Consider the following 21461-nt stretch of genomic DNA (forward strand, 5'->3'; position numbering starts at 1 on the left):
ATTTCACCGAACATAATATATTCCTCTTTAGGCATTTAGAAGAAGATATTTTTGTTTATGTAAATACCAAAGCTGTTGAGTTTTTATGTTAAAAAGAGTTATAAACTAGTTTACATACCTTTTCAGGCCCACTTTAGTGCTAAAGTGTGACAAGTACTATTGGACAACACGTTGTGGGTAGCAAAAACTAAAGTAGATGTTCTTGTTTAGCATGATATAATTATTAGTACATAAAATCTAGAAACAGGACTTTTGCTAAATTTGCTGAAGTAGGTCGGAAGAAGTTTATTCAAATTGTAAACCTAAATAACATGATGTTGGGGAAGAAAGAAAGAAACTAGTACTAAAGTATTGGTCATTTTTCTGTCAGTGTCACCCAAGTATTTTTCTTACCATTGCCATAACTTGCCCAAAGACCTTTCTGCAGCACATGGGTAAACAGCATATTCTTAACAGTATCTGGAACATTTTCCATTATCAGAATAACTCCTTTCAGTCATAGTATTATGGTATTTGTCTTGTAATATTTATATTTGCAAAGGAATAAATTGAGAGATTCCAGTGCTTTTGTTACCTAAGTGGTAAACCCCAAGCAGAAAAAGATAGGTTTTTGAACTTATGTGACTCTTATATCAGTATGAGCAAACCCTCATGTAGATGGGAAAATAAAACCCACGAAGTCACTGTTATTTCAGCAGCACCAACCTTACCAGACTTGCCACCTTTGGAAGAATGAAAAGAAAGAATGAATAGAAGGCGAATAGCTGAACATTGAGCATTATTCAGGTCATGATGACCTCGCAAGTTAGATACTGTGCTGTGCCTTGAAAAAGGAACTGTGACAATAAACTTCACATTTGCGTATGGATCTTTGTTTTGTAGACATTAGTGTTTAATTGATGCACAGTGCATAGTAACTGCATGAGGCATTTTAATAATATGGACTAAGTGTAGCATGGAATCAAAGAGATCTTCCTCTTTACTGGGTTTTCTAGGTCAGTGACCTCATTTTTTTCTAGTAGTAAGAAGACCTAGGGTGTAAGTTTTCTGTGTGCCCCTGCCGTCTGCTTAGTTAGCTTGAATAGTTACTGATGGTGAATGTTCATCTCATGAGGACTTAGCACATTGTGTTTCTGAAATGTATTTGGAGTTGGAAACAGCTTCTGATGAAAGCTACAGGAGATTCTGACATAGGCTTTGGAAATTGGTATTACCATTACTATTTTATTTTCCAGTTTATTCTGGCCCTTACCTGTATTCGATACTTTAAAAATCTCTTTGCAGTTGCTTGCCTTAGGTTGTTACTAGGCCTCACACTGGGTTTGTGACGGGTAGACTGGCCCACAGTATGAAATTTGAAGATTGTGGGTTGAATTTGATTTTGCTTTAAGCTCCACAGAACACAGCTGAAACTGGAGTGCCATCTTCTGTGGTGTTGACGTTTTTATTTTTGTCGTCTTTTAGGCACTCAAGGAGTTGCCCCTGGTCCTGTAATTGGACTTCAGGCACCATCTACTGGTCTTCTTGGCGCCCGGCCCGGTCTCATCCCACTCCAGCGCCCTCCGGGAATGCCCCCACCTCACTTACAGCGGTTCCCTTTGATGCCGCCCCGTCCCATGCCACCGCACATGATGCACAGAGGCCCGCCGCCAGGACCAGGGGGCTTTGCGATGCCCCCACCTCATGGAATGAAAGGTCCCTTCCCACCACATGGCCCGTTCGTTAGGCCTGGTGGAATGCCAGGGCTCGGGGGCCCAGGGCCAGGCCCAGGGGGTCCTGAAGACAGAGACGGAAGGCAACAGCCGCCGCAACAGCAACAGCAGCAGCAGCAGCAGCCGCAGCCGCAGCCACCCCAGCAACAGCAACAGCAGCAGCAGCAGCAGCAGCAGCAGCAGCAGCCGCCACCATCACAACAGCCTCCACCAACACAGCAGCAGCCACAGCAGTTTAGAAATGATAACAGACAGCAGTTCAATTCAGGTAGAGACCAAGAAAGGTTTGGAAGAAGATCTTTCGGAAATAGGGTGGAAAATGACCGGGAACGGTATGGGAACCGTAATGATGATAGAGATAATAGTAACCGTGACAGGAGAGAGTGGGGAAGGAGGAGCCCTGACCGGGACAGGCACAGAGACTTGGAAGAGAGAAATAGACGCTCTAGTGGGCATCGAGACAGAGAGAGAGATTCTAGAGATAGAGAGTCTCGTAGAGAGAAGGAAGAAGCACGAGGAAAGGAAAAGCCGGAGGTGACAGACAGGGCAGGTGGTAACAAAACCGTTGAACCTCCCATTAGCCAAGTGGGAAATGTAGACACTGCTTCAGAACTTGAGAAGGGGGAGTCTGAGGCTGCAGTCCTAAAGCCTTCTGAAGAGTTACCTGCTGAGGCTACCTCATCCGTTGAACCCGAAAAGGATTCTGGCTCAGCAGCAGAGGCTCCTCGTTAAGAGACTGGAATTTGTGAAAATGTGACAGTGACACTTCTGGAGTGTAGAGCTTGAGGTGTACAGATGCTGTATTATATCCGCTCCCGCTGTACTGCAGCCCCGCGCCAGCTGGTGGGGAACTGTAAGCAATTTGATTGCTTCCCTTCTATTTAAAAATAGCCACAAAATAACAAAAAATACTGAAAATATGAATAAATATTACCCTTTTTGCTGTAACTTTTTAAAAGTTTTGACTTTAAAAAGTTTACAAATCGTAATTAGAAGTGCTCTCTATTTTTTTTTTTTTTTAATTTAAGACAAGGTAACGGTGAAAGCTCCTCAAAACAATAGGGATGTTTTTAATAAACTCTATTTTCGTAACAAACTTTAATGTGTGCTATTCTTCCTACACTGCATTAAGGTGGAAAAGGATTGTTCACCATCAAAGTTTGAGCTGTTAATACTGTATTGGAGTCTAAATTAGACTTATTTGATGAAAATAGACATTTTATGTAGTTATTCTCACTTTCATATGTAATACTTTTGAATTTTAGTGTTTCAGTCATAAGGTAAAGGTTAGTTGTTTTAATGTCAATTGAAAAGCTGTGTTTGCAATTCAATCGAGGTTTTTTTTTTTCCCCATTGGCTTTGTGGTATATGTTGCCCTAATTAATTTGTAAGATTTTGCTGGGGGAAAAGTTAATTCCAGTGTTACATGTTGTACTATAAATTATCTGACTGCGTGGGTATTACGTTAGAAGGTTGCATGTGTGTGTGTGTTGTTTTTTTTTTTCCAACCATCCCACTGAATTCTTCAAAAGGGTAAAAGAATCAAGGTTAACATTTGCAATCTAAAAGCTTTTTGTTGTGTTTGAGGACTTCAGTGCAACCTATTATTGTTTCCTTATATAAGCCTTGCCTATTGCCTTTCTTTACCAGTTTTTTAATTCCCCTGCTGGGCAGAGGTAAACTGAACTTTTCCCCCACATACACTTTTTTTCTTTTGCTTAAAGTTGGTGGGTTAACTAGGAAAAATTGTTGTAGGTTATCCAAGAATTACATGAAGACATCCAAAGCCAAGTCAAGCCTTTATCTGAAATTGCAGGAAATCCAGTGCCAAGACCTGATGTCACACTATCCAAATATTTATGGCCTTCAAGTTGTTTTGAATTACTTTTTTAAACTCTTGGTTTCAGTATGCTTAGCAGTTAACTTTGTCTTTGCCGTCATCCTCAGGCAAAGCTGCTTTATTACTCTGGTTTTTAAATAATACTCAGCAGCAAGGCCTTTGGTTTGATGGGGAGAATATATCTAGGGCAATGTCCTTATATTCCTGCCTTTAGAAAATGAGAGAAAATTGTTGTATCTGTAAATTTAAATTATAAAACTTGTCCTTAATTTTACACTGGCCCAAAAAAAAGTCCTAACAAATGGCTTCTGGAAGAAAACGTGATTACTCAACATCCAGACTTGAAGGACTTACAGCCTGTATTTCCAACTTAAGAGCATCCTATATGCACATGAAATGACTACTCCTAACTGGTAGCATGATTATATTTGAAGTTTGAAAGGCGTGAGTCTCTAATTCCACATAGGCAACAAACTACATCAGGGAAATGGGTTAAATAGTGTTTTTTAAACATTACCGAGATTTAAAGAATGGTGGTTTTAACCACTTACTGTAAGCATATTGTTCTTTAACATAATTTTAAAACTTTGGAAACACTACAGATTTGTCTTCCCAATTTAGCTTTTCCTCTCCTACATTTGATAAAGTACGTATTTATGAACAGATTGTCACTTATTCATGGTTTATCAGAAATATTCTACAATTTACAATTTCCAATTGAATAGTCAATAACATTTAAAAGCACTCTCTCTCAGGTACGTAAATACATTGAAAGTGACTCATTTCACTAATTCGGTGTGTAAATTAATAAACAGCCAGAACCCACAGTCAAACATTTCCTTGGTTCTATCTTCCAATGCTATAGATTTCTTTAAAGGGCTAATCTGTTAAGTAGGTTGTGCCAACGTCCACCCTTGAATGTACAATTTGTGCCATTCTGGCAGGTAGATAATCTTATTAGCTAGCTGAGGCTGTAACTTGCCTTTTAAACTCACTAAGTTATCAAATGGCTCTCTTACACGATAACATCTTTTTAAAATGAGGTACTTTATGAATCAAAATGCTAAAATGACTAAGCAAGAACATTTCCCTAAAGCTTTCAAAGGACAGCCTGTTGTCTAAGCAGAGTTGTGTTCGTATTAGCTAAAAGACCTGCTGTTTTAAAAGTATGCATTTTGATGATCTCAAAACACTTTCAAAGTAAAATGCTATCACTGTTAGCATTACTAAATCTGTTCCACTGAAGCTGTTTATATAAATAAGTATCAGAGCTAATTTAGTTTGAACTTGGATTCTTTTAATAGACTCAAAATGAGTGCCATACAGGGTTTTTATTCACAGGCTTGAATGAGAATTGAAGAAATTCTGACAAGTTTAATACCCATCTGTGATTAAGTCTGGCAAAATACAGGTCATTGAAACAGACATTTTAATTGAGTTTTATAAAACTATACAAATCTTCCAAGTGATCATCAACCAGTTTCTCATTACAGGTACTAAGCAAACGTCACACAATTACACTCTTAAGATTACAGTGTTTAATGTTTATCAAGATACATTTCTACAGCTAGCAGGATAACAGATGAGTTAATGGGCCTCAGACTACATCCAAGGGAATGTTTATTGGGCGATCCCAATTACACCACAAGCCAGACGACCTCCAGCGTTTCCTGTCTTTTTACTTTCTTCATTTCCACCTTTGCCCAAGTCATCTGCTTTTTCATGGACCTGTAAAAAATTGTAAGAAGATAACTTTGGGCTGTCAAGTAATCACTACCTCCTCCCAACAATACCCAAAAGATGTTTAAGAACCTCATAATATTAGAAAAATAACATTAATCCTAGTAGATATACTAATACTTAGTAGTTTAAAAGTAAAAACTACTATTCAAAGCTTTTTCTTGGTGTTGCAAAGACATTACCTTTAAACATTAGGTAAGTGTTGCTATCTCTAAATGAAATACTAAAAACCCAAATAACTATGTTGTAGACCACCACACACTACCCTTAGTCCTCCATGATAAGTTACAGTAACTGTAGTTCAGCAGTCACTCTTTGGCAATTTAATTGCTTTGGAAAAAAAGGAAAGTGAAAGTGAGTAACGCTCAAAATTTCATACCAAATGAATGACAGGCCTATAAATAAGACATAATCCTAAAAAACCTTAATACTTTAGCAACAGTATTTTGAATTTTGTTCAACAAACCTTTGTAAACAATTTTTCTGCTTTACAACTATGGCTCAAGAAAACCTTAAAAATAAAAGGGTTAACTGAGTGGAAGTGACTAATGAATGTTAATGCCCTCAAAGGGAGGTAAAAGAGAGCCAGTCTACCTGGTGTTTTGCATGAACCAGATGCATTCCCCAGAATAACTTGGGGCAACAGCTTCCCACAAGTTAAACAAGTCATGATAACCTGCAGTCCTGGATGAACATGAATACTGAAGTCCATCCCAGGTTTTAAACTTAACAAAATGTTCTGTTTCACAAGTGAGAAACCCAATCCTGGCAAGAAAATCTGGCCATTTTAAAACTAAAGACTACTCTGTTTTCCAAACTCAGATCTAATATGGTCAAATGTAACCTGCTTTCTACTGCATCTTAGCAGAACAGTGTTCTTGACTGACCCAGATAAAATAATTGATTTTCACCATAATTGTCCAATAAAATTGCTTTTCCTAATTTGAACTGCAAGTATAATTTATCTGGATCTTTAGAAACCACGACTAACAATCATAAAGTGAAGAGATACATGACTGTATGTTAGACGAAGTTTTATGTAGATCCTTTTATGAAAACTCACCACCAATGTGCGGCCAATGATGGAATGGTCTCCTGAGAGCGAGATCACAGAATCTTCGAAAGACACCTTGGCCACACCATCTTTGCCAGCAGTCACATTGCCCAGGTCTCCAACATGCCTAATAATGGAAAAGCATCAGATGGATTAGGGCTGACTCCACTGAACATCAAGGTAGTTCATGAGCTAAATTAAAACTTGACTGAGCAAACACAAATTTGCAAACAAGTAGCTGGGCATTCTAAACACAGCTCTTCAAACAAGGCTTCAAGTCTACAAACTCATGCTCTGGGAAGAAAGATGGGGGTGCACCTCATTTCAGAAGTACCAAAGGGTAGACTCTCAGTTACTGAGTTATGCCTGTTAATTATTGGCATAGCTAACAAAGCTATGTCCCGAGGCCTCTGATATAAAAATCTTGTCCTTAGATTTAGTATTTTCCTGAAAGGCTTTCAGAAAACATACACATACAAATGGAGTCTCGACTAGTTTTCAATATCAATTTTTTTTTTATCTACAGACGCTTCCTATGTTTCACGATGATTGATTCTGCTAGTGGTTGACAGTACTGTTACTCATGACATTTCCTGTATAAGTTCCCCTTTGGCACCTGTATTAGTTCTATATTCAATAAATGCTACAAAACCAAATCGTTTTAAGTGTCCCCATTTGTCAATTCCTTTAAGCCCAGGAAGTAAAAGCATTCCAGCATTTGGGAGCAGGGGTTTAGATGAGTCAGCAAGTTCAAAAACAAAGGTGGGGGAGAACACGGAATTATCTTAGCACATATTTACAAGTAGTATACCATATGAACTCCAGAAAGCTATCGCCATTATTACAAGAGTTAAGCATCTTGTTACCTCTCTTCATCCTTTGGCCCACCGTGTTGTCTGGATAGAGGATTAAAGTGAGGACCTGCACTGGTACAGCCTATTTACAAGAAAAAGAAAAAAAAAAAAAGCTAAATTATGAATTAAAGTTCCCAAATACATTCTAAAAAGAAACATTGCTAAAACTTCCCATGGAGAGAGCAGGGACCTGCATCACAACTTCTGGGATAAGCAACACCTTGGTACAGGCATGGTGAGAAGGGAACAGAAACAAGTCTATGGCCGGGCATGTTGGCTAACACCTGGAATCCCAGCACTTTGGGAAGCTGAGGTGGGTGAATCATCTGAGGTCAGGAGTTTGAGACCAGCCTGGCCAACATGGCGAAACCCTGTCTCTACTGAAAAATACAAAAATTAGCTAGGCATGGTGGTGTGCACGTGTAGTCCCAGCTACCTGATAGGCAGAGGCAGGAGAATCGCTTGAACCTGGGAGGCAGAGATTGCAGTAAGCTGAGATTGCACCACTGTACTCCAGCCTAGGCAACAGAGCAAGGCTGCGTCTCAAAAAAAAAAGCAAGTTCTAACTACTATCTGACACTCGTAAAGTCAACACCCTTCCTCGGGGCTTCTGCTGCTTCACTGTACAATAAGGGACCAGACTCATCTTCAACAGTTTTTCTATCATTAAAATCCCATGGTTAAGATCCAAATTTGTAAGAATGTAGTACACTTTAACTACAAAAAACTCATCTCCCCAGCAACATACTGCCAAGCAGTTCTACCTGTGCCCTTTACTTGGTGCAGGCAGAATATTCAACAGCATCTTATGTGCAAGGGCCAAGGCTGCTGCCTTACACAACTCCAGGGGGCGGCATTCCGACTGTACCCTGTGTAGAAGGTGCTCCTGTGGGCCAGGGGATGACATTCACAGAGCACAACCTCGACGGCACAGGAGGCCCTTTCGTAACACGGCTGCCTTCGTAACAAGTCCTCTCACCCCCAGGAGTCCCACACGGGGAGAAAGGCAGGCAAGTTACAGGAAGCAGCAGCGCAATCACCTCCCAAACCAGAGGCGGGAAGCCAAAAAGCAACTTGGGGAATTTCAGCAATTACAGAAATGGATCAAATCTGATCACTACAAATCACTATTTGAAACTAAATTAGCAAGATGAATGAAGTTAATTTAAGAAGAAACCTATAAACAAAAAATTCAGATAACTCAAATATGGCAAAAGACCACTAAATGCAATTTAACTCATAAACTTTTGTTAACTTGCTTCCAATCCCAAATTAAGAATATAAAACTTGGCAGTTTCTCTGAACCTACTCAGGTTCAGGGGCTGCCTGATTTTTTAAAAATACTAAAAAAATTTTTTAAGCATATTCCAAAGTACCAGTGATCCTCTGCATTCCATCTCCAGGTTGTATCCTACTTTTGTCCCACTAAGGAGCCTGTGTTTGCAGTGTGGAGCTACTCTTACATGACATTATGCAAACGAATGCAGCCCCTTCGCTTGAGGCACCCACCCTCAACCCCCAGCTCAAACACCTGGGATCATTACAAAAGTTAAGAACCCAAGTTATTTCCTATTGCCTTCTTTAAAAAACACTTTCTTCTGGCTGGGCACAGTGGCTCATGCCTGTAATCCCAGCACTTTGGGAGGCCGAGATGGGTGGATCACGAGGTCAGGAGATCAAGACCATCTTGGCTAACACAGTGAAACCCCATCTCTACTAAAAAAACAAAAAAATTAACCAGGCGTGGTGGCGGCGCCTGTAGTCCCAGCTACTCAGGAGGCTGAGGCAAGAGAATGGCGTGAACCCAGGAGGCACAGCTTGCAGCGAGCCAAGATGGCGCCACTGCGCTCCAGCCTGGGCGACAGAGTAAGACTTGTCTCCAAAAAAAAAAAAAAAATCCTCTTCTACAATGATGCCATAAGACAAAAAACATCAACTCTTTCCCTTTCTTTTCCACACCTAGGTGACAAAAACCAGTTTTGTGGCTAATCTTAAGGTTGATCTTCAAAGTTATTTTAACTTCACTTTTTTTTTTTTTTTGGTTTCTAAAGATATACTACACCAAATCTTAAGACAAAGGGCACTGGGCATTAAGAAGCAGGTCCACCCCAGTCTTCACAATCTAGTGCAGTTACTTTTCTTCTTGTGTATACTCTGCTGGCATTATTACAAAAACCAAGATATGGTCCTAGTTTCTGCCATTTTAGCACAGTGTTTATACAATAAAGTTGACCTCTTTTTTTAAAAGAAAAGTTGAGGGTTTTGCCAGGCACAGTGGCTCACACCTGTAATCCCAGCACTTTGGGAGGTGCAGGAGGATAAACCACTTGAGCCCAGCAGTTCAAGACTAGCCTGGACAACATGAAACCCCACGGCTAGAAAAAAATACAGAAAGTAGCCAGGTGTGGTGGCGTATGCCTGTAGTCCCAGCTACAGGCCAAGGCATGAGGATAACTGGAGCCTGGGAGGTCGAGGCTAAGGTGAGCCATGATCGCACAGCACCACTGCACTCCAGCCTGGGTGACAGAGCAAGACCCTGTCTCAAAAACAAAACCAAGTTGAGGAGTTTTAACATTTAGGGGCTACTCTACTGTTTATCTAACTAGGTTGAACAAGTATGGGTCACCAGCACAGCACAACACCCACCTTGTGTATTATCTCCAAACTGATGAACATGGAATCCATGCAGGCCTTCAGTCAATCCTGTAATGCTTCCCCACACCTTCACTGGTCCATTACTTTCCTTTAATCAAAGAAAAGTGCAAAGTTGGAGAGAGTTTCTGAACAAAGAAAACAGCTGATTTACCTTTACCCCTCACAGTAAAGTAAAAAGAAGCCAGACTCGGGAGTGGAAAAATCTGTGTCCAAATCCCAGGCCGACCACTTTCTAGCCAGGGAACCTCCAGCAAGCTGCTTAACTGCTCTAGGCCTGTGTCCTCAAAAGGGAGATGGTAATCTTGTTCCCACACTCAATGCACAAGCGCCCTGTGGCCAGGCTTCGTGATTAAACATAAAAAGCACCAAATAGAGTGGTAAGCAAAGTGAGTACCTACACATCAGAGTTAGATACTTCATAGGGTTTGACTATTACAGTAAATATGTAATATAAGTACCTATTTAGTAGACACTTGAATAGGTCATATTTGTACATGTTGAATATACATGTACACGTAAACCTTTTTGGTTTGTTTTGAGACAGAGTCTCGCTCTGTCACCCAGGCTGGAGGGCAGTGGCGCGATCTCGGCTCACTGCAAGCTCCACCTCCCGGGTTCACGCCATTCTCCTGCCTCAGCCTTTTTAACCCAAAAGGTGTATGTCTCATCATATGCTCTTTAGCCCCTTGCTGCTTCTCCATATAGACACTCTTCCATACAGCATACACACTTTAAAACAAAGAAAAAGGCACCCTGGAGACGTCCAACAGGCTACCCTAGGACCCCTGCTCTCCACTCCCCACTCAGTGTGTGTTTTTAAGTTTCCATCAAAGTTTTTTTGTTTTTTTTTTTTTTTTGAGATGGAGTCTAGCTCTGTCGCCCAGGCTGAAGAGCAGTGGCATGATCTCGGCTCACCGCAAGCTCCGCCTCCCAGGTTCATGCCATTCTCCTCCCTCAGCCTCCTGAGTAGCTGGGACTACAAGCGCCAACCACCACCAAGCCCAGTTAATTTTTTGTATTTTTAGCAGAGACGGGGTTTCACCGTGTTAGCCAGGATGGTCTCGATCTCATGACCTCGTGATCCGCCCCTTCCGCCTCCCAAACTGCTGGGATTACAGGCGTGAGCCACCACGTCCGGCTATCATAGGTATTTTTAATTAGCAGTCAGAAAATATCCTATTTCACTGCCCTCAGGAGAGGACTGATTCTAGTCTAACCAGAGGTACTACTGTTTTCTGAAATCTTTTCAAGCACTGAAACCTAGATAACCTTTCCACTCTACCAAAAAGAAAGCAAGCAGTATCGCCATTCAGGCAATGGTGACAGGTAATGGTGCTCCGTGGCTACATACAGAAATCAAGGACGTTACGAGTAGATCTCAGGACTAAAATAAACACAGCATCCACACCACACCGTCATACATGTTTGTGTCTCTTGTTTTTAGCTTGGTTTTCAAAGAGGGACAACAGTTAAGGGGCATTAACCCTTAAGACATGACTTTCCACTGGAAAATACCACTGCTCAAACGAAGGATTCTGGCAATTGCGGCCTTTAAAAAATTCTTTTCTTTTTCAGAATAGACACTGTGACTCTTCTACAACCTCTAATTTTGGAAAAACTCAAATGTGAAAGTTGTCCCTCAAATATGCTGTGTTATCAAGAGCACAGGGCCAAAAAGAGGAGGTTCTTTCAAACCTCCATTTAACGGGTAATACATTGGGAACATGTAAGTAGCTGTGCTTAGGTACAACCCTACAGGGACCAGGCTGTGAACTCAAGTGAGTAACACAGGCCTGGAAAGCTCCAGCAGTACTGTCCTGGGCTAATGAAGGCTCAGTATGAAGAGATCTCCAACAATTCTTCAAGAGAAGCTAGGAAAACTGGACTATTAGGTGAAAGATTCTGATTTGTAAAAACTAGCCACGAGTCTAAGATTTTAAACACGGAATAGGCCACGCCAGGTAGTTTATAGCCAATTTATTATCTCTGCATATCTGGAAAGCTGGAATGCTCCACTATCCAAGGCTCTTTCTCAGGTACAAGGGGCACCAACCAAAACGAAGTCAGGCGCTTAAAAGAAGGAACTATGCTCGCTGCTCAGGGAAGGTGGAAAATGACAGAAACCTGGGTTCATGCATGGACTCTCAAAGGCCAGGGAGAAGGAATTCCACAGAGGCGTCTTAAGACTAGTACTGGTGGCCGGGCGCGGTGGCTCACGCCTGTAATCCCACCACTCTGGGAAGCCGAGGCGGGTGGATCACCAGGTCAAGAGATCGTGACCATCCTGGCCAACATGGTGAAACCCGGTCCCTACTAAAATACAAAAAATTAGCTGGGCGTGGTGGCACGCGCCTGTAATCCCAGCTACCCGGGAGCCTGAGGCAGGAGAATTGCTTGAACCCAGGAAGCGGAGGTTGCAGTGAGCCGAGATCGCGCCACTGCACTCCAGCCTGGGCAAGAGAGCAAGACTCGGTCTCAGAAACAAAACACAGCACTAGTACTAGTGAATTATGTGGGAATAAGTAAAGAGGGACAAAACGAAGTCTGACAAATGAAATAGCAAAATGGAGTCAAATGCCAAAGAACCTTTTCCAGAAAATCTGGAGACGTATTAAAGAAAAAAGCTAAACTCGTATCTCCCTCATACACATTTCAGACACTTGCACAGACTAACTGTTCCTGTCCTCTCACCTTTCTGTAAACCCCTTTAAAGACTGAATCTCATTCATATGATAAATATTCTCTCATGACTTTTAAGCCGAGTACCAGACAATTTTCCACCAGTTGGTAACTTCACTAAGGCTCTGGGGACAGTGTTATCACAAGCACCTTCCTTGCAAGACGTTTTGCAATTTTACTGATAATAGTTATGAAAATATTTCTGTACTACATTTTACAAGAGTCGTTCAGAAGTTTGTCTCTGACCATCTTAGCAACCTGCCTACTGGCAGAGCAATTTTAAAGCCACTTCACAGAAAATGTGGCTTAAGAAATGCTCCGACAAGAGTTACTAAGTACCAATTCCGTGTAATGGAAACTTCAGGTCTTCCCAATTTCCAAATCCCAAACCGCACCCACTGTCCTCAAACAACAGTCCTCAATCGTAGGTGCACATCAAAATCACATTTGGAAACTTAAAAAACAGCAATAATCACCTGCGCTGGGACAGGTTTTGATGTAATTGGTCTGAGGTTGGGCTCTGGTGTATTTTTAGTAAGATCTTCAAATAAGCTAATTGTGCACCCAAAGTTAAGAATCATTGCCCTCGAAAGTCCCCAAAACGGTCAGTTAAAACTCTGGCTCTCGGAGCTTAGGAGGAGGAAAAGGACCTCTATCCAAGGCTACCTTCTCTGCCCTTGCAGCCCAACCATGACCTAGAACAGAGGCCAACAAACTCCTGCAAAGTGTCACACAAACGGTCTCTGTTGCGTATTTTTGTTTACCAAAGCCTTTTAAAAATATAAAAACCATACTTAGCCTTAGAGCTGTACAAAAGCGGAGACTCCCTGACCCAGAGCGCTGAAGCCGGAACGCGGAGAGGGATGCTAAGACACCAGCCGGGCCCAGGCGCAGTCGCCACCCCGGGCCGGGCCTGTCACTGCGCCACTCGGTGTCCGCGGGACCCTCAGGAACGAGAACACAGCCAAGCAAGGGAGGAGCACAGCTGCTCCAAGCACCACGACAGAGCCCGCGGCGGCCGCCCACGGACCCCGGAGGGCAGCACGCCCACGCCCGCCCCCGCGGCAATCCCTCCCCGCGCTCCCGCCACGCGCAGGCCCAGCCCCGCGGCGGCCTCGGTCCCACACCCCGCACCCGGGCCCGCCCGATGACTCAGCACTTAGCCGGCACCGCACCGCTGGGGGCAAAGGCACCGACCGGGCGGCACGGGCCGAGGCCGGGCGCGGGACCAGGGCGGTCCCGAGGCCTGGCTGGCCACCCGCTCCTAGCACAGGTGCTCGGGGCGACGAGCGGGCGGGAGCGGCCTCGCAAACAAGCCTCCGCCCCGGCCCTTGCCTTCTGCTCGAAATTGATGGTGCCCTGCACTGGGCTGTCGCCCTTCAACACGCACACGGCCTTCATCGCCATGACTTGCTAGGCCACGCCGCGGTCCTGCTTCCGAATATTGCGAGACTGACCGCAAACGCTGCAGGAGACTACGCCGCAAAGCGGTACCACGGCGCCGCGACTACTTTATAGGCCGGACCTCCGCGCCCCGCCCACTCTGGCCCCAAACCAGTCACAGCGCACGCGCTCAGCCCGCCCCCTGCGGCAGCCTCGGGACGCGAGTGGCAGGAAATGACTGGGGGCGGGGCCAAGGGGCCGCGTGCGCCTCAGACTTCCCCCCGCCCCGCAGCCGGGAAAGGTCCAGAACCCCGAAATGTGGAAAAAAACACAGCCTTTTTTTCACGGGGGCGTGGCCCGACGGTTGCAGGACGCGAAATTGGCAAAATGATGTAAACAAGGTACGCCTTGAAAATCTGAAGTCACTTTGTCTAGAAATGTCATTGGTTATGACTGACTTTCGCCACAGCATCTCATTTGTTACTCAGAAATTAGGACGGCCCAAGATGGATGCTTTTGTAGTTTTCTTTTTTTTTTTTTTGTCTTGTTTTTTAATTTTCTGAGGGCATAGAAAGTCGCTACACCTCAATCCCTGGCCTCACCTTTTCTTCCCCTGCAGTTGTTTTAGTCCTTAGCACATAGTTTCTTATTTGGTTGGCAGAATTCGGTATTCTTTTTATATTTTTCCTGTTTGGCAACGCTACAACCCCACAGATAACCAAAACGGCAACTAGTTGGCTTCTAGGCATCTCCTGCGTTTTTGCCTGGCCCCAAGGCCACAACACTCAAGGAGGGTAGAATGGTGAAATAATTTGTGATGTCTCCATACAACAGGAATGATAAATATGACTTACCTTTCAAGGGAAATATTTCAAAAACTTTGATGAAATGAGAAAATAGTACAAACTACTTTAGTCCGGGGCGAAGGGGTTGTTTATTTGATTTTTGAGACAGGGTATTGCTCTGTCACCCAGGCTGGAGTGCAGTGGCACGATCATAGCTCACTGCAGCCTCGACCTCCTGGGTTCAAAAGTCATCCTGCTGCCTCAGCCTCCCAAGTACCTGAGACCACAGGCATGTGGCACCACACCTGGCTGATTTTTGTATTTTGGGTAGAGATGGGGTTTTACCATGTTGCCCAGGCTGGTTTCAAACTCTTGAGCTCAAGCCAGTCTGCCCACCTCGGCCTCCCAAAGTGCTGGGATTACAGACATAAGCCACCACGTCCAGCCTAGTATTTCGTACTGAGCATGGCAAAATACTCAGACTTAATTCAAGTCCAGCGTGAAACAACGATAGAAGCTATTCCAGCCTCGTTTGGAGTACACTACTATCTATTTATTTACTTATTTATTATTTATGTTATTTAGACCCTCAGACTCTAATGCATCCTCTATCAGAGAAAACACAATTCACATTTTTTTTATCATCCTCTAGGAAGTATACATATTTGCAGTTTTGCGTGTTGTATTTAGTAGTAGTTTCCAGATAATTCGTATATTCTAAACGGTTGCATAAACAGTGCAAATGCTGGCCAAACGGCCTTTGCCCAAGGCTGAAGTTTCTCTGGGTTCCAGGAAGTTTGGCCGAGTTCAGTTCATTGTAAACTTGCCAAGGGAGCCGCCCACAGACACAAGAGCGCTGCTTTGGGACAGTGAATTACTTTTCTTTTGAGATGGTCTAATGATGCCTGGGTGGTGCCTTCCTAGGACGGTCCTCACACCTGAACAGGGGGTGCCAGGCCCTGGGCCCCATACTTTACAGGGCCCTATTCTGTCCCTCTTCTGGCATCATCTCCCATGGAGAAAAGAATGTGTCGAAGCCAAGAAGATGCTCCCACCAAGAACATCATCTCTCCTAGAACAGGGGTAAGAAATTTTACTCTGTGATATTTAAGAGTATTTGTGTCTTCCTAATGCAGGGCGTCGAATCTGGGCACTATGGACATTTTGGGCCAGACAATTCTTTGCTGTGGAGGCTGTCCTGTACACTGTAGGATGTTTAGCAGAATCCCTAGCCCCTGCTCACTAGATGCCAGTAATACCCTGTCCCTCCCTGCCGGGCTGGGATAACCAAAAATAATTCCAGATGTTGCCAAATCACTCCCAGTTAAGAATCACTGTTTGTATTTATTTATTTATTTATTTATTTTGAGATGGAGTCTCACTCTGTCACCCAGGCTGGAGTGCAGTGGTGTGATCTCGGCTCACTGCAGCCTCCGCCTCCTGGATTCAAGTGATTCTCCTGCCTCAGCCTCCCAAGTAGCTGGGACTAGTGTGCACACCATGCCTGGCTACATTTTTGTATTTTTAGTAGAGATGGGGTTTCACCATGTTGGCCAGTCTGATCTCAAACTCCTGATCTCAAGTGATCTGCCTGCCTCGGCCTCCCAAAGTGCTGGGATTACAGGTGTGAGCCACCACGCCCAGCCAAGAACCACTGTTTAGAACATCACTTGAGTACCAGGATCCTGGAATTTCCTGCCCAAAGAGCCCTGAGCCTGGGTATAGGATCCTGAACAGGCCACACAGGGACTGTCCCACATTGAGTACACTGCTAGCCTTAAACATAGGCCCTGCCCAGTGCCGCAAAGAGCAGGGGTGGGGAAAGGGGGAAGGGCCAGGAGCGGGCAGGCAGCCAGCTCTCCACTGCTACCCTCCTACACAGAACTGAAAGAAGTCCAAGAATTCCACATTTGAACCTGCCTTCCAAGTCTTTATGAAGGTATATTTGTTAAGGCAGGATGCTAGAGCCTGGGTGGTTTGGAACCCTGGAACATAGATTGAATCTGCTACATGTAATTAGCCGGGCATGGTGGTACACCCCTGTAGTCCAAGCTACTTGGGAAGCTGAGGTAGGAGGATTACGTGAGCCCAGAATGTTGAGGCTGCAGTGAGCCGTGATCGCACCATTGCACTCCAGCCTGGGCAACAGAATGAAACCCTGTCTCAACAACAATGATCATCATCATCCTGGGGTATCTAACTTAAAAAATAAAATAAAATAAAATCGGGAAATCAGATGAGAGGGACCTTTGCGCTTGAACCCCAGGGTTTAAAGAAGCAGAACAGACAAGACCCTGTCAGAAAGAAAGAAAGAAAAAAAGAACAAGAGGGAGAGAGGGAGGGAGAGAAAGAAAGAAAGGAAAGAAAGAGAAAAAAGACATAAAAGAGAGAGAAAGGAGGGAGGGAAAGGAGGGAAGAGAGGGAAGGAAGGGAAGGGAAGGAAGGGGAGGGAGGGAGGGAGGGAGGAAGGAAGGAAGGAAGGAAGGAAGGAAGGAAGGAAGGAATGAATTAGAGAAAGAGGAGCATGTGGCACATGTAGACAGTCCAATTTTGTCAGGAAAGGTGAGGAGGAATAGATGCCTCAAATCAGATGGCACATGCAGATGACTAAACCGCTTGCTTATAATGTGTCATCTCAGCCTCCCTAAGAGTGAAAATTCATGTTTGGGGACCTCTTTGCATAAAAGGTGGGCAAAAAGGTAGACCAGAAATTTTTATTTTTATTTATTTATTTATTTATTTATTTATTTATTTTGAGGTGGAGTGTCACTCTGTCGCCCAGGCTGGAGTGCGGTGGTGCAGTGTTGACTCGCTGCAGCCTCACCCTGCTGGGCTTAGGCGATTCTCCAACCTCAGCCTCGCAAGTAGCTGGGACTACAGTTTCAATAATTCTCTCTAGACCTCAGCTGCAAATCAAAGGCACTGGGCCTAGATGCAGTGTTTGTCAACCCTGGCTGCACAGTAGAATCACCTGGGCAGTTAAAAACAAAAACAAAAAACACTGTGCTTAGGCCCAATTTTATTAAAATTTAAAATTGTATATCTTTATACTGTAAATACACATTTCATTGCTGTAAGTCATTAGAAACCCTCAATGGTTATCAATGGGAGTGGGCTGCTTATCTGTGCACTTTTCATCACATGAGAAAAACCTTTATTTGGTTAAATAGCATAGCCAGATTTCTGTTAACATGCGGTCAAAAGCAATTTCTAACTGAGAGAGATGAGAAGCCACCAGAGGGGCATCCACAGGGAGTCAGAATGGTCTCTGGAATAGCTGAGTGGGTGGACTGAGAGCTGATGGGGTGAGACTCAAGGCAGAGAGACCATTTGGGAGACAGGATAAGAGCCCACCTAAGGCCATCACTGGAAGAAAGCTGGGAGATCATGGAAATGCAACCACAAGTCCAGCCACCCATTAGAGGTGCATGGTGAGAGAGGGAAGATAAGGGCAGCCCCCAGGTTTCTAGCCCCCTTGGTGCTGTTTACCAAGGAAAGCAGGTTCAAGGACAAAGGGCTTAATTCAGGACAGGGTGCATCTGAGGTGCCTGAGGAACCTAGAAGTACCAGGCTGGAATCGTCCTCTTGGATACGGGTCTAAGCCTCGGGATCATTCCTAAGCCTGGACGCCATCTCAGAATTAACACACATCCTATTCAACGTTCTTGTTTTGTTTTGTTCTGTTTTTATGGCGCTGGGTCTCACTCTGTCACTCAGGCTGGTGTGTAGTGGCGTGATCTCGGCTCACTTTGCCCTCGACTTCCTGGACTCAGGTAATCCCCTCACCTCAGCCTCCCCAGTAGCTGGGACTACAGGTGAACACCAACACATCTGGCTAATTTTGTATTTTTTGGTAGAGACAGGGTCTCCCTATGTTGCCCAAGCTCATCTAGAACTCCTGGGCTCAAGCAGTTCACCTGCCTCAGCCTCCCCAAGTGTCATGAGCCACTGTACCCAGCCTCAAAGTTGTTTTTTAAAAATGTAATGATCTATTCCCTTTAAGGGACATAATTTTCTTCATGATCCTCTGCCCTACTAGATGGGTAGGAGTTGGGTGAGACTTAAACTCGATAATGCCTCAAGTTCGTGTGGTTTAAACCAGGGGTCCCCATCCACTGGGCCACGGACCAGTACTACACTGGCTATATTTGAAGAAGAAGAATTTTCTTGGGCCACACATAAAATACATTAACGCTAACGGTAGCTGATGAATTTTTTTAAAAAATCGCAAAGACAATCTCATCATGTTTTAAGAAAGTTTATGAATTTGTGTTGGGCTGCATCCAAAGCCGTCCTGGGCCACAGGCAGCCCATAGGCTGCAGGTTGGACAAGCTTGGTTTATAGGCCTCAAGTGTGGTGGGACTGGTGTTTTAAAAGTTTCATCAGTGAAGATTTTACATACTGCATAAAGATTGATATTTAAGTTGAGATAAAGGATATAAGAGGATATATTTTGTTTGAGATCATTACATTTCTGCACAGTTAATTGAGTTGCGTGTTTTTCACGTAAGTATTATTTAGTCATATCTTTATCATCACAGGATGATTCTGCTCCACAACTTCTTTCTGTTTATAAGGAAACGGACTGGGCGTGGTGGCTCAACCCTATAATCCCAGCACTTTTGGAGGCCAGGACAGGCGGATCACTTGAACCCAGGAGTTTGAGACCAGCCTGGGCAACATGGTGAAACCCCGTCTCTACAAAAAGTACAAAAACTAGCTGGGAATGGTAGCACGCACTTGTAGTCCCAGCTGCTCAGGAGACTGAGGTGGCAGAATTGCTTGAACTCGGGTGGCAGAGGTTGCAGTGAGCTGAGATTGCGCCTCTGCACTCCAGCCTGGACAACACAGTGAGATCCTCCCTCAAAAAAAAAAAAAAAAAGGCACTGGTTTATTGTTACTGTTCTTTTTTAAAAAAATTGCTGCTCCCCAACCTGGGAGGTTTGGTTTGGTTTATTTATTTATTTATTTATTTATTTTAACAGTTTTATTAAGATACAATTTATATACCATACACCATACAATTCACCCTTAGTAAGCACTTTAATGATTTTTAAAGTAATTTTATGTAGTTGGCAGCTACTAGCACAATGCAGTTTTCGAACATTTCCATCAGCCAACTTTCCTCATGCTAGTTTTTGCTTAATCCCTTCTCCCACCCCAAGCTGCAAGCAACCACTGACCTGCTTTCCGTCAATAAATTTGCCCTTTCTGGACACTTCATATAAGTGGTATAATACAATGTGTAGTCTTTTGCATCTGGCCTATTGTCCTTAGTATGATGTTGTAGAGCTCAGTTCATGTTACAGCACTTATCTGTAGTTTGTGCCTTTCTATATCTGAATACTGTTCCGTTACATGGATAGACTGTATCTCAGATCGTTTTTCCGCTTACAGGCTGAGGGACATTTGGATGTGTTATGGGTTGAACTGTGCCCCATCCGCAAATACATATGTTGAAGTTTTAACCCCCAATAACTCGGAAGGTGACCATGTTTGGAAATGGGGTTTTACAGATGTAATTAGTTAAGGTCATACTGGAGTAGGATGAACCCCTAAGTCCAGTATAACTGGTGTCCTTATAAAAGGGGAAATTTGGACATAAGCACACAGGTATTGTCAGCAAACCCCAAAAAGCTAGGGGAGAGGCATGGAGCAGATTCTTCACAGCCTCAGAAGGAACCAGCCTTGCTGACACCTTCATCTCTCCTAGCCTCTGGAACTACGAGACAATGTCTGTTATACAAGCCACTCAGTTTGTGGTAGTTGTTTTTCTGGTTTGTTCGTTTTTCTGAGACAGCGTCTTGCTCTGTCACCCAGGCTGGAGTGCAGTGGCACGATCTCAGCTCGCTGCAACCTCCACCCACTGAGTTCAAGCAATTCTCCTGCCTTAGCCTCCCAAGTAGCTGGGATTACAGGTACCTGCCACCACACCCGGCTCATTTTTTGTGTTTTCAGTAGCGACAGGGTTTTGCCATGTTGGCCAGGCTGGTCTCAAACTCCTGACCTCAGGTGATCCACCCTCTTCGGCCTCCCAAAGTGCTGGGATTATAGGCATGAGCCACCGCATCCAGCCGTGTTCATGGTAGTTTGTTACAGCAGCCTTAGATAATGCATACAGGAGTATTTCCAGTTCTTGAATATTATGAATAATGCTGCTGTAAACACTGATATTCATGCCTGTGAACACATATGGTTTTATTTCACTTTGGTTTATTTTTTAACTTTTGTCTAACTTTTAAAAAAAAACTGCCAGTTGGCTTTTCCAAATGTCTACATCCTTTTACATTTCCATCAGCAATGTTTGGTGGTTCCACTTTCTCCCCATCCTCACCAACACTTGGTATTGCTTTTCTCTTTTGATTACAGCCATTCTAATAAATGTACAATAGTATTTCATTGTAATTTTAATTTGCATTTTTCTAATGACTAATGTTGAGCACCTTATAATGCTTATTAGCAACTTGTATATCTTCTTTAATGAAATGTCCACTTAAGTCTTTTTTCATCTTTATGGCCTTATAATACTGTCTGGGACCCCCAGGGCAGTGTTGAATAGAAGTAGCAAGAACTGACATTTTGCATTGTTCCTGACATTTCAGGGAAATGTTCAGTCTTTTACTGTTAAGTATGATGTTAATTGTGGGTATTTCATAGATGCACTTTATCCAGATTGAGGAAGTTCTCATCTATTCCTAGTTTGTTGAGAGTTTTTAACATGAAAGAGTGTTAAATTTTGTTAGAACGTATTTCTGCAT

General features: G+C 43.6%; 2 protein-coding genes and 1 non-coding gene across 15 annotated transcripts in view; 1 reads left to right on the forward strand and 2 right to left on the reverse strand.

The window, feature by feature from the left end:
* SCAF4 (SR-related CTD associated factor 4) overlaps positions 1-2808 on the forward strand; it is a 61292-nt gene extending 58484 nt beyond the window's left edge. For all 13 annotated transcript variants that reach the window (XM_015133035.3, XM_015133037.3, XM_015133036.3 and 10 more), the window contains one exon: positions 1465-2808. In XM_015133035.3, coding sequence (XP_014988521.3) covers positions 1465-2444 — 980 coding nt within the window. In that variant the 3' untranslated portion in view covers positions 2445-2808. The remainder of the gene's footprint in view (positions 1-1464) is intronic.
* Positions 2809-5172: 2364 nt separating this feature from the next.
* SOD1 (superoxide dismutase 1) lies at positions 5173-13941 on the reverse strand. Its single transcript, NM_001032804.1, has 5 exons — positions 13870-13941; positions 9847-9943; positions 7213-7282; positions 6356-6473; positions 5173-5280 (listed from the first exon to the last, which is right to left on the reverse strand). The coding sequence occupies exons 1-5, from the start codon at positions 13939-13941 to the stop codon at positions 5173-5175; spliced, it is 465 nt and encodes a 154-aa protein (NP_001027976.1).
* On the reverse strand, positions 9252-9429 carry LOC114677294 (small nucleolar RNA SNORA81). Its single transcript, XR_003728572.1, has one exon. It is a non-coding gene; the product is annotated as a small nucleolar RNA SNORA81 (small nucleolar RNA).
* Positions 13942-21461: the final 7520 nt, after the last annotated feature.

The sequence above is a fragment of the Macaca mulatta genome, chromosome 3 (assembly GCF_049350105.2).
Source record: "Macaca mulatta isolate MMU2019108-1 chromosome 3, T2T-MMU8v2.0, whole genome shotgun sequence".
In the NCBI taxonomy this organism is placed as follows: Eukaryota; Metazoa; Chordata; class Mammalia; order Primates; family Cercopithecidae; genus Macaca; species Macaca mulatta.

Coding starts and splice junctions, on each gene's coding strand:
- SOD1 (NM_001032804.1), bottom strand. CDS start 13,941: ATGGCGATGAAGGCCGTGTGCGTGTTGAAGGGCGACAGCCCAGTGCAG. Junction 9,944..13,869: donor CCATCAATTTCGAGCAGAAG/GCAAGGGCCGGG, acceptor CTTTGATTAAAG/GAAAGTAATGGACCAGTGAA. Junction 6,474..7,212: donor GGGCCAAAGGATGAAGAGAG/GTAACAAGATGC, acceptor TTCCATTATTAG/GCATGTTGGAGACCTGGGCA.